A 17,483-nucleotide genomic window follows, 5' to 3' on the forward strand; every position below is an offset into this window, starting at 1 on the left:
GGAAAAGAAAAAAGAAATATAGAAATCTCATCACCCGAATGCAAAGTTTAATTCTCGTTATTAAGATGAGAGAAAAACCTCATCGACATGCACAGAATTCCAAGCCTCCATGTCACACCAGCGCCGCACAGCAGGTAGATTTAACTGGATTGGTAAGGAGCCAGGAAAAGAGTCACCTCTGATTGGGAGCTCTCCCAGTACCACCAGGCTTTGCTACTGCAGACTTTATATATATATATATTTTTTTTTTTTAATATATATATATTTATATTTTTTATACATGCATATATTCACGTGTGTGTGTATACATAGACACAGAGAGCTCATTGCATTCATATTCTTTACATTTTTCCCTTCAGATTGCCACCATGCACTTATTTCTTCTATACCTTAACTAGCAAAGAAACAGCAGATTTTGGACAGGGGCTTAAAGGACGGCACTTCATATATTCACAGGAGTACATCTGTAAATATGCAAAGTCTAACACTGCACTACATTGTTTCTATCACTGACAAAATTCCTCCACCACCGAAGTGCTGGTTAAGTGACAGTCCTACATATGAAATAATTGAAGATATTGGCACTAAGTGGGATTATTTTTAGAATTTTCCCTAACACATTTAAGCTTCATCTGCGTAGAACAATGCATTTTTTTATAGCCAAAATTTTGAAGGTAAAAAAAAAGTTAAACTGAAGTGAATTTCAGAATTTTTCCCCATGTGGCTAGTGATCATTCTACCTACATTATTTTCTGTTAATATTATTCCATTAAAGCAACTGAAGGCTGTTGGTAAAATCCCCACGGATGGTAGAGAGAACTCCCAGCAGACAGCAGCGTGGGGTGCTCAGAACCGTGACCCCTGCCCTGGGTGTTGAGTGATTCTCAAAATGTGCTCCAAGGAGTTTTCATTGAACTACTAAGCCTTCACGCCCACCACCAGTAAACAAGAGTTTGGGCTCCCGCTGACATAAAATCCCTCGTCCCTGTGTTGCATTAGATGATGTTGAAATAAATTTAGAAACCAAATCAAAAGCTACGTATTCGCATACAGACTCAAGTGATGATGCGTGCCAAAGCATTTGAATCTAAAACTATTCCTACATTTGACTTTTATTTTCCTCAATTTTTGCATTAAGCAGTTGTTTTTTTTTCTTACATCAGCAAGAGAATTCTGAACTTCTGACATAAACTTGCCAAAATTAAAAACTGTCTATCTCCTTCTCTCTCCCCTCCCTCCCTAGAAATAGTTAAGGAGAATCCTCATTACCAGCTGCCGCATAACAAGTACTGAAGTACTCGAAATTTGCAGCCAGTGCTCTGAAAAGCTTAAAAAGCAACCGTTTGGGTAGACGGTAGCACCAACAACAGGTCTGACGTGCTACTTTCCAAGGGAAGTTAGCATGCCTCCAGTTACACTGTTAAGTATCCATGATTTAAACAAATTACATTAGGCTGTAATAAAATTACAAAGAAAATAATCAATATGTTTACTTAAGTAATTTGTCTTGATTTGAACTGAAAGAAGCAAAATTCTCTATTATTTTATTACCAGTGTTCTTGTTTGTTAAAAATTTTGGAGAATGTGCTTTCATTGAATGCAAGAAAGCAATAAAAAAAAAAAAACCTAACTGGATTTTTCCCATTTCTTCAAGTCTGGAGATACTCGCGGACAAGGACAACTTGACTGAAGTGTGATATTTCAAAACAGGTCATTACTGCTATGAAAATAATGCTTAATAATAAAGCTTATTAAACAACTAGTAAATGAAGCAGCGTGAGAATTGGTCTAACCAAAGTTCCTGTCTCCAAGCCAATGGTTTGATGACAGGGGGTTCTTCTCTCTTCCCCGCTGGCTCTTCCGTCCTGCTCCTGAATCCCATCGCGTTGACTACAGTTTATCAGGAAAAGGACCAGGAAAATGGTCCAGCCTTAATAAATGAAATAACTTGCTTTTTTCTTTTTTAAAGCCCAGAAAACCTCAATAAGAACAATGTAAAAACCAACCGGGTCAGCTCCTTATTCTAGTTCACAGCAAGATACCCGCAGCTTTGGTGGTACACCAGACACCGGACCATAGTCCACGGCAGATACTCACAAAAAGACCATAGAAAACCTGGTAAAGGCAGATCCCCAGATCTTAGAAATTAAGAGATGCCCATCTCATCTAACCTCCATTTGCTCCCTTTGTGTGTATGCGTTACGGCACAGGCATACTGTGCCACGACACCTCTCCGTCCTACGATGTTCACAATGGACAGGGCTCAAACTCAAGAACTCAAGGTTGATGCTGCCTCCTTCCTTCCATAGGCTTCCTGGCCCTAAGAAGGAACACGGAGTATTTACCATAATTTGTTTTTCAAAGTCTAGTACTCACAAATGAGCAGAAAGCCATGGAAAGGAAGACAAGACCATAAGCAACACCTAGAATAATTTTAGGTACGATTTAACCCTTGTGACCCAGGTACTATCAAAACTCACTTTTGGATTAGACAACTCCATGAGAAAAAAATATTTATAAATTAAATGAATTAAATAAATAATAAAAGGAATTGAAATCATGAGAAATACATTTTTAAAACACGTATTTGACTGATCTGAATGAAACCTATGAAGAGAATAGCCTGCTAAGCAATCCTCTTCCTCTTCTCTAGACATAAATCGAGGCAGAACAGGCAGTCTCGGTGCCATCCCTTTCTTTAGCTCCACGCTGGGATACAGAAGTAGAACAGGCTTCAGGACTTCAGACACTTCAGTTATTTCAGTTCCTAGATTCTTCACTCATCTTACAGACAACACAAACACGGGCTTTCAGAAGCAGAGCATGCTGAATTAAATGAAATCTGGCCTCAACTTTTATTTAGTCAACTGCCTATGCCTCAGATTGAGCTGGAACATGAGCAATTTGGAGGAAAAAAAAAAAAAAGCCATGCATAAAAGTATACATTCTTTTTTCACAGGAACTTCAGTGATTTTACTCTCCCCTACAGCAATCTTTCCAACTGCTCTCTTCCTCTTCTTCCCTACGTCATACTAACAATAAAAGGGAAGAAATTCAGTGAAGTATCTAAGTCTCTGGGCTGCACTCCAGAGTTCTTCCCCAGCGCTGCTCCATAAACTGGATTTCTCAGCTGTCTCCATCTGTAAGGAGATAACTTTGATCGGAGAGCACCTTGGGTCTTTCCTTAGCTGCAGTATGTAGTTCACATCCAGTAAGTTAAAAAGAAGTCCAAAATGTATGAAATAGTTTTCAAGCACCAAATTCAAACACACACTGAAATATATACATTAAATATTGAAATATATGCCTATGTGTGTGTGCGCATATATACATATTTATTTATATGTGCCCTTTTACAAAGATATGCATGCATCACGCCGTTTTCTTTCCTCTGAACAGTGGGGATGGTAATTTGTTAATTTGTTTGTTTTCTTCTAGGGAAGAAAATACAAGGGTGTCTTTTCATAAATCATAGAACAGTTTGGGCTGAAGGGACCTCGAAAGATCATCTAGTCCAACTATCCCACAATGAGCAGGAACATCTTCAACTAAATATGAATATCCTCCTTCTGACAACAGGCTACATACAACTGTAGTCCCTGCATTAGGGACTATATCAGTTAGTGTTAGAAATTTCAGCCCTATTCTTTAGGCATCTGAAGATGCCTGACAGTCATTTAACCAAGACCCTACAATGTCTCAGAGGTTAGTTTCAAAATACCGAGTCTGTAGCAGCAGTTCCAGTTTATGGAGCCCCTGTACCCATAAACCTGGGTTTATGGGTACTCCAGCCCCTCCGGGCTGTGATACCGCATGTTACGCAGAACTGTCTCACGATGTGATATATGACGTGATAGATCTCAGGTATGAAAAGCCATCACCTCCACCAAGGCAGCCTCCCTTTGCTCTGGAAGCCAAGAGAAGCACCATAGCTTTCCCAGACAGCTCAACAAAGAGCCATGAGACCACAGGAGAAATCTGAACACGTAGCTGTGGAATTGCTTAAGCTGGACCCTGGCATGACAGCGGCGTTAATCACCTCTGAGAAATACAGCCCCAAGAGCCTTATCAATCACAGTAGTCAGAAACGCTCAGTGCATCCAAAATACTGCAAGTCCTCACCACCGTGGAAACCCATATACCAAGAACCCCTATTCCTTGAGAAGCAAACCCATGGGAAAGGGTCATCAAGTCCTCTCCAAGGGGTCTGAAGTCTTGGGGAGCCTTCAGTTGTTCATGCCCACGCAGATGAAAGAGCTTTATCCAGCTCGTGTATCACCTTACCAGGCAAACAGAAGTGGGATCTCCTGCTCTTTAACCACAACCTAACTTGAGGGGGTTCTTGCTGAAATGTTTTACAAGTTCCAAAAATTAAAGGTCAGATAGCAACTTCTGGGAGAGAAATCAGAAACCACAAGTGTTGTAAAGAGCTTCACATGAATTAGGGCATGGTAAGACAGCAGGAATACACAGGGAAAACCTGTGAGTGCTTCATTTGTTCTATAAACCTACAGGTCTCTGAATAACCGAGCGCCTCTAGTTTGTACAGTACGTGTCAGCAATAATACCTAAAAGATGCGGGGTAAGAAACTTCGTTAGTTGAATTAGATTTAAGTCATTAAACTACTATATCAAATTATCTTTTTAGGTATTTTTATACCTAGCGCTAGAGTAATATGATATGTACAGTCTTGGGCCGGAGTGTCCTGGAACACGTGTTAACACTGAAAATAAAACAGTTGTTACATTTTCATCCTCAAAAATCCACAGCAAGATAAATCAATTTTTTTTGTTTTTTACACAGTAGTATTGCAGTGAGAGTTCAAATGAGTACAAACCAAAGATCCCTCAGTAGTACAAAGATATTATTCAAGTCCTCGGAAGACATCTCCTTCTTGTACCGAAACTAGAGATTTTCCAACAAGCCGTGCAATTAAATTACAAAATCGTTGCCTGTTTGTGGGTATTGGCTCAGTAAACTGAAGAGGACTGTATGTATCCATGTGTTCAGAACATACTAATTTGCCCTGTGACTGCAGTACTCCCCCCTAAAGGCTCACTGGGAATTGTTTTCAATCATTTTTAGGCATTTTAACATACTGTGGATGCCAAAGCCCCGTTCTTAAAATTAATGTTTTTAACTGTATGATTTAAATATCCTGAAACACAAATGGCTTCAAAATTGCAAGTTGACAGGGTACTGTAAGTCTCTTAGCTATGAATAGTTGCGGTTTTGTTTTGCCATTTGTAAGTGTAATTTTTTTTTTTAAAAGACGTTTCAGACATGACATCATTCATACAGGTTCCTGTATTTTGGTGTTGGTGGTTGCTTAGCTGTCACACATTTTGATAAATCTTTGCAGATTTAGGGATGTTACCACTTCTATTTTGAAGCACCTACTAAAACATTACGTTCAATACTCACATAATCAGGAAGCGGAGAGTCATTTGAACCGAGGGAACCTCTTAAGGACTGTGTGGCTTGCTCCAGCACTTTGTTGTGTTTTTTAGACAACAAAGAAAATAAACTGGAGGGAAGAAAAAAGGAGAAAAAATATTTAAATAAATTCACAATAATGTTCTGAAATAGTTAGACTATCCAGTCAGAAGAGTTGCTTTATTACACGCACAAACCTGAATAAAGAGATTTTTAGAATGCAATGCACAAGAGTTAGAGAATTTATTTATTTATTTAACATCGGGGCTAAGCAACAGCAGAATTTGAATTAGAAATATTCTATACAATAAACAATGTGAGGAACATATGTTCATGGTTAAATTCTTAAAAAACTAGAGCAGAGGAATGTATACATGCAATTTCAGTTCATAACTAGTATGTGTTCGCTAAAATGCAATTTTTAAGTGCAGCACCTCATGCAATATGTTCTTAAGCATCTTGTGTATTATTCATTTCAATAACCTAATTGCTTAGTACAGGAAGAATCCAAGTGTACGACAGAAACTTTGGGTATTTGGAGGCTGAGTTTTTGCATTTTACTAGTACCTATTCTTTCCAAATTTATTTTAGCTTAAGAATAAGGCATTACCTTAGCTTTATAAATAATCTGTGAAATCAGAGGACCACATACATACAGAGAAATAAACATTTTTTTCATGCATTTTGAAAGAAAGCATGGCAATGACACTCAGGGAGGCTGGTATAATCTGATGTATGACAATATAACTTGACTGCAATGGTGGAAGGAGAGATGAGTAGGAAGCAGAAGCAGCGGACAAAGGCCACCAGCTAGTGCTCAGCAGCTTCGAGGAGTCAGAAGCTTCTGTAAAGCCCCGATACCTCAAACATGGTTTTCGATTCACAGATAACCCACTTTCCCTCCTCCCCATAGCGGCAGAAGTCATATGTTTTCAGGCTTTCTGTGTCCAAAAACATTCTTCTGGCTTCTTTTTGGAGCATTACAGGACTCCTGCCAGGCTTTCCTAGGATGACTGTGTTGGTCCTTAGAGGGTAAAAAGGCTGCCTTGACAAATAAGCACCAGTAAAGGCACTAATGCCTGAGCATGACGCTCTTGGAGTTGCTTACACTTGTTGATGGGACAAGGAGAAGTGGCAGACTTCTTGTTCACCAGATTCAGTTACAAAATACTAAAGCCAGTTTCGTAATTAAAAAACTAAGTGGCAAAATACTACCTCCGTGTTATAATCTAGATAGCTTCTATTTCTTGGAACTGGAGGACAGCTTCAGTGCTCAGAAGTGTGTGCATGGAAATCTTTTCTGCCTCAAGAAATGACGCTTGGTGTTCGAAGAGGCCCTATTTATATTTTTACTTAAAATTTATCATTGATATTGTATCCTTCACAGACAGTAGATTCCTCGGACTATCAGTCCTTGTCCCCTCGCTGCTGGCCCAAAGCCTCAGGAAAAGGCTTTTTGAACGCTTCTCACCGCCACAAGGAATTAGTTACGCTTCTCAAGCCTAAATCTCACTTCTCAAGAGCCAGCTCGGTCAATTCCACCATTTCCCAACACCTCTTCCGTCAGGTATTTCTTAGAACAGACGAACAGCTTCCTTTTAAGGACAGTCTTAAGGCATCTAATTAACCCACGTGAAAGCCCTTGGGTAGGTTGCACCATCCTCAAGGTTCAGCCAGAGTCTGCCAGCACGAGGAATGGGCTCGAAACAGCACGGCCAAAACCAGGGTCGGTGCCGCGGCTGCCCGACTCCCAGTCCCACCAGGACACTATCGCTGGGGCGGCGATAATCGCAACTGGATTGATACGTCAAGAACATCGAATGGCATTATGAGACCTCTGTGGTGGTTACAAGGCTTGAGAACGTTTGGTGTTTTCAGGATAACGCAATATATTTGACGTCATGAAAACGGGAATCTTATTTTGTTTCTTTGTGCTATCCAACAGAGCCTCGACAAGACGTGTCATTTCTGGGACCAAACGCCAACCTCCCACTAATTCACAGCTATTCGTCAAAACCACTAGAACATTCCCTGATAAAAAGAAGCAACACAGAAATAAGATAGACTACTAGCGTTTCCATCTTTTTCCCTCCGTAATCAGCCTGTAGCCACAGACTAAAATTTTCGTTCAAATCGTAATTTGGATTTGCAAACTGGTCCTTGGCCTGAAACAGCAGCACTACTTTTCCAATCACTGGTGTTTTTGAAGGCTCAGATTTCAGAGATACTGTCATCAGCACCATCTAGTGCTGCAGAGACAGAATAATCGGTTAAAACCAACCTGGTGATGCTTATGGGGTGGGGGTGCAGCAAGAACAGGTTAAATCTGGTGTCTCTCTGCTTCACAAGATACAGATAATTTCACAAAGAGGAAGAATTTGGAATAAAAAGGACTTCCAACGAGTAGATTCTTCTCCAAAATATGTAAAGCATTTTTGGCTATAAAGGAATTTAAATATAAGCAAAGAAGTGGGATCAGGATTTTGAAAAGTGCATTTATTCAATACATGTAAAGAGGAAAATGCACATACAGTGGTATTCCATGGGCAACTGGAATAGCAAAGAGCAGATTTATTTTCTCTGACAGAAATGTAGAAAACTAGGAAAAAGAAGGTGGAAGGAAAAGGACAGAAGACCATTTCTTTATATCTTATTTTTGCTTCCTTAAATATTTTCCTTTTTTTTTTAATTAAGTGTAACGTAACTAAACTAGAGTATTTGTTTACGGCATAAGCAAGCCCTTGGCGGCTGATTTGTCTTTCCAAAGCAGCAGCGAGGGGGTACGCTCCATTATACGTCACCTTTGGCACCAGGGCTTTCCCTTGCAAAGTTTTGCTTTCCTGCCACAGCTCATCACCTTCGCACCTGTCTGAGACGCTTCTTTGTGGGACCACAACACCAATATTCAGGTTAAAAAAAACCTCAGCACAATTCTCTTCTTCATAAATTGGTTATCCTTCTCAAAGAACCATCCCTTAGAGGACCACGAGGGCAGGGACACGTAGGCAGGAAATTTTCATACTGAGAATAAAAACATATCACAGAACTGCACCCAGAGCAAACTGCAATTCCTCAAAGAGCTTCACTACAACGAAACAGAAAAAATTAAGGCAAAATACTGTGATTAACTACTGAATTTGGAGGTCCAAAGGAAATGGCACTGCCTCCCGAAATGGTGTAAAACTTCACCAGCAAGTAATTCACTTACTATGTCTCTGAAAACCACCTTGATAAATATCACCTTCATTTTTAAAGTATTGGAACAGATTTAATTACAGTCCTCAAAAGGCATTTACATGAATTTAGCTCATAAAAATCTTTTATCATTGACAAATATTGCCTTCTAAAGGAGATGTGTGATTTTACGGCAGTCACATCTTCAGCGTCTATAAGATTTTGGGTTTTATTTTGACATTTAAGGCATGAGTAAGGCAATTAAAAAGAAGGCAACAATATTTTACAACAAGGTTGTTTGCCTCCCCACAACAAGATACAAGAGACATATGCCAATTCATGCAGAGGTGGAAATTAAGATTGTCTCCCAAATTTCCCTCATGAGTCACAGTTCTGGTTTTGCCCCGCTAAAAATCAAGTTGAGACCAAATTTGAATATATATATACTATATGGTCCCAGAGGGCAGCCTGCACAAGTTGACAAAAATACAGATTTTTCTACCAGAATACTTTTCCTCTTTCTTGTGTTCTTCTCCATTGACTGTCAGACAGGCTATGGAGATAGACAGCCCTTTGATCTCACCCACTATGGACATTTTATAATAATAACAAATTATGTTCAGAACAATAAAAGCGTCTTGGTACCTCGACCCATCTCTCACTCACAGAAGTACTTATGGACCAATGTTTACCAAGCAAAATAATAGGTTGGAATAATAGCAAGATGAAATAACAGCTGGCATCTATTACAGATCATCAAATTGCACCATGGATGAGCTCAACCAACGAGAAAGACTCAAGGCTGAATAACAATCCCAAGGTCTTGTGTTTCTGATTTTTAGGAATTAAAAAAGCATTTGTTTCTTAACTCCCTCTACATAGATGAAGTTTTTAATTTAACACAAGGCTGAACTTCGATCAATAAAGAAATGATTACAGACTAAACAGCAATGGCTGCCTAAATGCAAGTGATTTGATTATGTGTTATCTGCACACACAATAAAATTCAAACCAGTAATATACGAACTTGACGCTTTCATAAAGCCAATTCCACAAAGCCAGTGGATCCAAAAAAGAAAAAAACACCAAACCACCAAAAACGCAATAATGAGAACTTATTTAACAACTCTCTTCTTGGTCCACCAAAAATCACAAGCCAACAATCATGGGGGGGGGGGGGGGGGGGAAGCTTCTGCAAGTTCTGCAGAAAGTCTGATTTACAGCAGATTGAAACAGCTCATAAAATACACTCCTCACACACACAAAATGAATGTATAAAATGGAACTTTTAGAGCTAAAAAAAATAGAAAAAAGATAAGGGAATTGAAATTAGAAGTTTAAAGTAAATCCAAAGTTAGAATTTGCCAAAAACCGGGGCTGTCTGAAAGCTTTGGACAACAAGAAGGAAAGGTACCAGTGTACTTTATTTTAAGAAAGTAAATAGGATGACCCAAGATTAATGACCTACTAGTTAATCCTGAGCATAATAACGGAACGGCGATCATGAGACTCATTCAAAGGAGGATATCACCGGCATAGAAAAATAAACCTTGTCAAGCACACTCATTTTTTTTTCAGTGAGACTAGAAATAAAATAAAATATGATACTATCCTTGTTCTAACAAGCTTCTACTCGTCATTTATATGACTTTGTTCCACATGGGATTTTTTTTTTTATTAAGACACTTGAATGATAAAAAGCAACAACGCATGCATTATATGAACTGAAAATGAGACTTCTCAACAGTTTGAAAAAATCTTCAAATTTGAACCTGGAAACGAGTTTTCTTTATAGAGCCAAATAGGAATATATTCTTGGCCCTTCCAAATAGCAGTAGCTGTTTAACATTTGCTAAAGCTACCAAAATACTTCCAATGACACAGAGATGATATATGACGCATATCATTGATATACATCAAAGATAAAGAAATAGTATGGTTAAACTTTGCAAATGGCACAGTCATTACAGGAGTGTCAAATGAAGAGAAAAGGACATTTTTATTAAATTTTTCCTTATCTTTCAGGAAGTTGCACACAAAATAAACTTGCTGAGATTTAACACAGCCAAACTCAAAGGCATAAATATAGCATCAAAGCATCCAAGCTGCTCCCTAAGTGTGAAGGATCTCACCTTGGGAGCAGCAACTAAAGATGACCAGACCAACAAACAGCTGCCCAGAATGCAATAAAGCTGCTGAAAGAGGAACCGTCTTTGGCATTAATAAAAATACAGCCCCTCGCTACAAGACAGACCTTGAGGTGCTGGAGCGAGTCCAGAGAAGGGCCACGAAGCTGGTGAAGGGTCTGGAGCACAAGTCGTATGAGGAGCGGCTGAGGGAACTGGGGTTGTAGCAAGGTTGGGGTCGGTCTGTTCTCCCAAGTAACAAGCGATAGGAAGAGAGGAAACGGTCTCAGACTGCGCCAGGGGAGGTTTACATTGGATATTAGGAAAAATTTCTTCAACAGAAGGGTTGTCAGGCATTGGACCAGGCTGCCCAGGGAAGTGCTGGAGTCCCCGTCCCTGGTGGTATTTAAAGGATGCGTAGACGTGGCTCTTAGGGACATGGTTTAGTGGTGGACTTGGTAGTGGTGGGCTAACGGTTGGACTCGATGATCTTAAAGATCTTTTCCAACCCACATGATTCTATGGTTCTATATCCAGCAAAGTTTTGCTCTACAGCACCCGCCACTGGCATCCAGTGTGCAGATTTCACAACGGTTTGAAAATGCAAAGGTTCAGAGAAGAATCAGGATACTGATTATTAAACCAGAAAACACACCTTCCCATCAAAAGTTCAAAAACCTCAATTATTTCATAAAATCATCACAGAATGGTTTGGGTTGGAAGGGACCTTAAAGATCGTCTAGTTCCACCCCCCTGCCGTGGGCCGGGACACCTTCCACCAGCCCAGGTTGCTCCAAGCCCCATCCAGCCTGGCCTTGAACACTGCCAGGGATGGGGCAGCCACAACCTCTCTGGGCAACCTGTGCCAGTGCCTCACCACCCTCACAGGGAAGAATTTCTTCCTTACATCCGATCTAAATCCACCTTCTTTCAGTTTAAAACCGTTACCCCTTGTCCGATCACTACATGCCCTTGTATACGGTCCCTCCCCACCTTTCCTGTAGCCCCTTTAGGTACTGGGAGGCTGCTGGAAGGTCTCCCCGGAGCCTTCTCTTCTCCAGGCTGAACAACCCCAACCCCAACAGATTTGAGAAAAGATGAAAGGGTGATTTGACCAAAATACAGATATATGCACATGGAGAAAAGAAGTTTGTTTACAGAGGAACTTTAAGCTACCAGAAGAAGAAAAAGTTATTGAAACAGAAACTAAAGTACCAGTTGCACGGGCACATCTCTCTCTCACAAAGGTGGTTGAAACCAGGCTTGAGGCATAATAAATTCCTATTTACACTGTCAGAGCAACAGCAGAGAGGAGAGAAAAATCTGGGAGGATAGAAGAGGATCTCAATACCGAGCGTTTGAGTTGAGCTTAGACTGATGCTATGACCAAAAGAAAGAGATGGAAGTCTGCAAGAAAGGGCCACTGTCAAAGAGCGGAAGGCCAACCCAGCACATTAGCAGAGGAAGGTCAGATCAAGTTATATGACAGAAAAAAGGAATAAAGATCAGACTTCTGCCAATACAAATCACTAGTGAGCTTCTCAAGGAGAAAAAATTTCAGTTATCTGAATACTTAAAAACATTCTATATACGCTGGGTAGAGAATTACTTGAGGACTAAAGCACTGATCCACAGAATTCATTTGAAGATTGGAAATTCAGATGTTCTGAATCTTTTCTCCTCGCTCTCCTAGTTCAGATGTATGCTGCAAACAAACGGAACAGCTCACAAACACAAAACACTATCTGGTGGTGGAAAAAAACCAGTTCCATGGATCAAAATATTTGATGATGAATGTTCTCAAACAATTCAGCAATACTCCGTGCTGTTCCTTCTCTCTGCTGTCATATACATGCCAAATGTACTATTGTTCTCAATTTTAAAAAATTAAATATAAGCCCTAAACACCGAAACCATGTTATGCAAATACTCCTTAAACAATAGGATTTTACAACGCCTGCACGAACACCACAATCATATTAGGAAAAAAACCCCTCTATACAGCAAGCTCTAAAAATATCTTAGTTTTGAATCCTGACATCTAAAATTTAAATCCACACCTTAATTCCTGTATATGTAAGGAACACTTCTTGGGTTTGACCTATTTTTTTAATGAATTACAGCAAAAAAAAGTGCTATGGCATGAGAACTCTACACATGTGCTGGGTAGAATGCCTGCACAGACACTTCCAAGCAGAGGATCCGAATCGCTCATCTGCCTGAATAACGGTTCACGTATGGTCACGTAAGAAGTCACATCACAACAAACGCACCATGCTGTTTCATATGAAAGTAAATATTCAAAGTAAATGCATTGTCCTGTAGTCCTATATAGGACGACTGGTTGCAAGCAAGCGCAGCAGGGACAGTTGTGCAGCCTTTCTGTGGGCGACGGAGAAGTGCTCTGTAAGCACTTAAGGAACCAGGCCCTGGGAGAAATGCATTTAGCGTGAGTAAGTGCAGAAAAAAAATTAAAAAAAAATAAATCACAAAGTCCCCAAATGCCCATGTCTACTGAAGAGTGCTTGAGGCATTCTGCATTTGAATTATCCAAGCTGTAACGGCACATAAATAGAAATCACAAGAGTGAACAGCCATGGAGAACTCCACGGGCTCTGCGGGGCAGTTTACTCCATGGAGGGGCACTGCTCTTACTTACTTGAGCCCAACTCTAACGCCTGGGAGACATTTGGGATCTCAGGAAAGAGAAACTAACCAATTAAGATATCAAATTGCTAAACAGCAAATAAGAACGCACTTTCTATCTTACTTTCTAATCTTGTCAAGCGAAGCATGACTAACTTCTGCTGAGTAAAGCTTTGCTATATTTACTATTAGGTCCATCTGGCTTGCAGAGATGATGTGAAACAAGAGACTTACAGTGTGCAGTCCCCACAAAGGTCATATATGCAAATAAAATGGTTCGTATGGGCATCACCGATGAACTTATTCACCAAAGAGTGTTTAAAGGATCAGGGAAAGAAAAGGGCTTCTCCCAGGTAGCAAAAGGTCCACGTGAGACTGGTATTGCCACATTCTGACTTTGCTGGTCAGTGATCAGAATTTTTTTGACTTTTCTTGTCTAATGCCTTCTCAAAAATATAAGTTTGTGTCCCCTTGGAAACAGGCTGTGCACCTCAGCTGCCTGCTGTTTCAGGGCAAATCCCAAAGCATCGCAAATGATTTTAATGCAACCTGGTAAACAAATGCTTTCTATCCCATTTTCCTGTTAAACACCAAACACTAAAGACGATTCTCTTTTAACTCTACAGTCCTAAACTTGATCATAATAAACAAAGTACTTCAAGGTATCTTCAGTTCAGGACAAAAGAATCTCAATTTGAAAGAGTATCCTTTTATCTGCCACTGCTTGCATATGAACAGAGATTTATAATTCACGTGCTATGAAGACATTCCAAATTCTGTCTCCTAAAGAAATTTTCTTATTAATAACTCAAAAAACACGCAGTCACCATACACTCGTGGCAAAAGAATATAAGCAAATTCAGAAGCAACTTAGAACAATTAATGGAGGCTTTGCATTAACAAACAGGATTTCCTGTTAAAATGGAATCGAAAAGACAAAGAGACTAGAAAAAACATGGAAGCAAGGAATTTGATGTGGTGAGACAAAAGTAAATATTTACAAAAGTAAGCCGAGAGTTTAATTTGCAGAGAGCGGGAAATGTATTTTTCAACTGAAGGCATACATTGTTAGGCAGCTCATGGCCACTTTCCAACGAATGTTGGGAAATGGGTGCTGCTATTGCTAGAGAAGTAAAAGGCACAGAAAGCAGTAAAATCCTTCCACTCTATCTTGCTACAGATAATTTCATTCCCCTTTTGTCTGGCATGCCAAATAACATCCTTGTAATTCCACTTAAAGGATAGACTCAGGCAAGGATGGGGAGCACTACCTAGAAACAACACCTTCCTAACTCTACAGCATATCAAAGTATAAACTCCATAAATAACCAGACTGCAATCTACTACAGATGTAACCCGCCACGCAAATCTGCTGTATTTTTCTCTAACCGAGAGTGGCAAGTGGCAAACTAAATTCAGGAAGGCTTAAAGCTGTGGGGGAAAATGTATGCAGTCCAGGTTAAACAGAATACTTGTTTGTAAAGCTCAGACTAATTTAAGGTTTATTCTGAGCTAAATATCCCTGAATCTGCGTTAGGTGTCTCAAGGCATGAGCGTAATTCCTTTCAATGTTCCCTGTGTTTGTCCTGTTAATCTTTTATAAGGATATTGAATGGGCAGAGTCCACAATACTTCCATTTCATCCACTTGCTCTTAATTCAATAGGGTAAGTGTTTCATAGCTGCTGAGACAAGACATTTGTCTTGAATTAGGACAAAACTCTGTGGGTGAGAATCAGAGGAAATTGCTGGAAAAAGCACCCTGAGCAAAACTCCCACCCAAAAACCCAAAGACAGACTGAACAATGAAACAACAACAAGAAAATTAAAAAGCCATCACTGCCATGCAATCTAAGGTCCAAAACCTTATCCTCTGAGCGGCTTTTATTTGGCGTGGCTTTGCTCAAACACACAGGGGGTGTGCGTACGTATATGTACGTATTTATACGTATTTGTGTCACTGCTGCACTTCCAAAGAAAATTGCTGTGCCTCTCTGCACTCACTCTGACAGGAAAGAATCTGGATCCACATTAGGAGTTAACAGACTCATTCCATACGCAGAAGATCACAGGGTACGTGCGTTGCTAACAGCCCTCTTTAGGCTAAGACTTGAGCAAAACACGACTTTTGGACCGTGCTTCCATCACCATGAGTCCTCCCCGCTGACATCGCACGTCACCCACACCCCATCCTTAGAGCAACCCCGCTCGGTGCGGGTTTGGCTTTTCAGTGCTCCGACATGGTTAAAATGAATCGTTCAATGCGTTCCCCTCTGAACCTTGGAAATAATATCATGGCTTTGACCTAACTTCATAAAACTGAGTTTCAATATTGAAGCAGGAGAACAAGAAACAAGCTGCTAGGAGAACGCGTTATTGTGCTGTAAATGGATAATATTAGGGTTTTTTCACACCTTTATTTCCCCAACTTTCTTCTCCTTCAAAGCCCTGTCCTAATGGCGTCTCTGCCATTCTTGCTTCCCAGGAATGAGTTTTATTGTTTTCCTCGTGGATTTACCTTCTCTTCGGTCAGGTGTCCCTCCTGATCACATCCTTCTCCCCCCACAGTGATCCTAGTAGCGTCCTGCTGACAGTCACAAAAAGCCTCTACGTGCCTCTCCCTAATCACTACAGTTAATTACCTTATTTGACAGAAAACCTCTCAAATTTAAAATTGGAACCTTTTTTTTTTTTTTTGAGGAAATAAAGACAATCAGTTGGACCTATCAGGACTCTATAGTAAAACTCTTGCTAAGGACCTTACAGAAATAACCAAAAATTCAAACCACACATAGGTCTCACCGCTAAGACGTGCTCCCAAACATAATCTTGGATGCAAGGACTGTCTCTTGCATAACAATGAGGTCGATTCTAGACTTCTAAAACCCCACAAGGAAAGAAAATTTGAAAGATTATGGATTTGCATCTGTAGAGAACTTCCGTAACTGTTCGTAATGGGTAGTAATTTTTTTCCAAATCCAAATCATAAACACCTTGTATTTTCTTTGTGAGTATTTGTGAACCACTGAGAAACTGTTATGAGTACCACAGGATCTAAAAAAAAAAATATCACTAATTAAGGAAATGAATATTTCTTGTCTTCCAGACAGAGTTTAGATGGCATGTGTTCAGTGTGCCCTGAGGCCACACAGGGAATAAAGACGATTAAAAAAAAAAAAGCAGCATGAATAATACTACATTCACTGAATGACGCTCTGCTTCAGAACAAAAAACAATGCATAGTCACTTAATTAAAGATTGTGTTTTTGCTTTTGAAACAAAGATGCTGAATTAAAACTTCACAGACAACCTTAATCTATTATTTCCTAGACTTTGAGTGAAATTCGATATTGATCAAGGCAATTGTTTATGTAGCGTGCAAAACATAAAAAAGGGACTTGAGTTTGTAATAAACTCCTTCAGCAGAGTATCTCCATCTATGCTGTGTTAGTGATTTTTTTGCTCAAAAAATCTAGTTTAAATGTATTTCCAGGCATGAAAAAAATGTATCGTTTGAGCTGCAGTACTAAAAAAAGCTAATGTCAGAGCAGCAGTTTGTTCATTCCCCTACAATTTCACCAGGCAGTTATTCAGGATGTTCCTTCTTGGTACACAAACTGCAATTCCCAAGGCACATGTATTCAAACCAACAAATACAGAATTTCTAAGCAAATTTAAAATTTTACTTATGCATTCCTTTCTGAATAAATCATGTTGGACATGAAATACATCTAAAGGAATCAAGAAGAGTGCTTTCTGTTGAAAGCGTATGGTACTTTATCATGAACTCAAAATTCACTCTACAGTATTTGGTGTAACACAAATGTATGCACATACCTACAGATACACACAACCTCCTTCAAGAGAGATATTTGTTGGAAATATTACTTCTGTCTGCAAAAAGCACTGACATGCAGGTATACATACTTTGAAAAAGACTGAAATACTTAAAAATTTTCAGAGGTACCTGACGGTACTACTACTTGAAAAAAGGAAAAATGCAAGAAAAATGCAGGATAATGTCAAATAATGTAATGCATTAAATACCTTTCAACACCAGGACCAAGATTAAGTTTAATCTCTATTACTAAACCTTTCCTG

The 17,483-nt window shown here is 39.6% G+C and overlaps 1 protein-coding gene across 6 annotated transcripts in view; it reads right to left on the reverse strand.

The window, feature by feature from the left end:
- Window positions 1-17,483, reverse strand: part of DYM (dymeclin) — a 218,582-nt gene that overhangs the window by 60,258 nt on the left and 140,841 nt on the right. For all 6 annotated transcript variants that reach the window (XM_049794455.1, XM_049794454.1, XM_049794453.1 and 3 more), the window contains one exon: window positions 5,426-5,528. In XM_049794455.1, the coding sequence (XP_049650412.1) occupies window positions 5,426-5,528 (103 nt within the window). The remainder of the gene's footprint in view (window positions 1-5,425; window positions 5,529-17,483) is intronic.

The sequence above is a fragment of the Accipiter gentilis genome, chromosome Z (genome assembly GCF_929443795.1).
Source record: "Accipiter gentilis chromosome Z, bAccGen1.1, whole genome shotgun sequence".
Taxonomy (NCBI): domain Eukaryota; kingdom Metazoa; phylum Chordata; class Aves; order Accipitriformes; family Accipitridae; genus Astur; species Astur gentilis.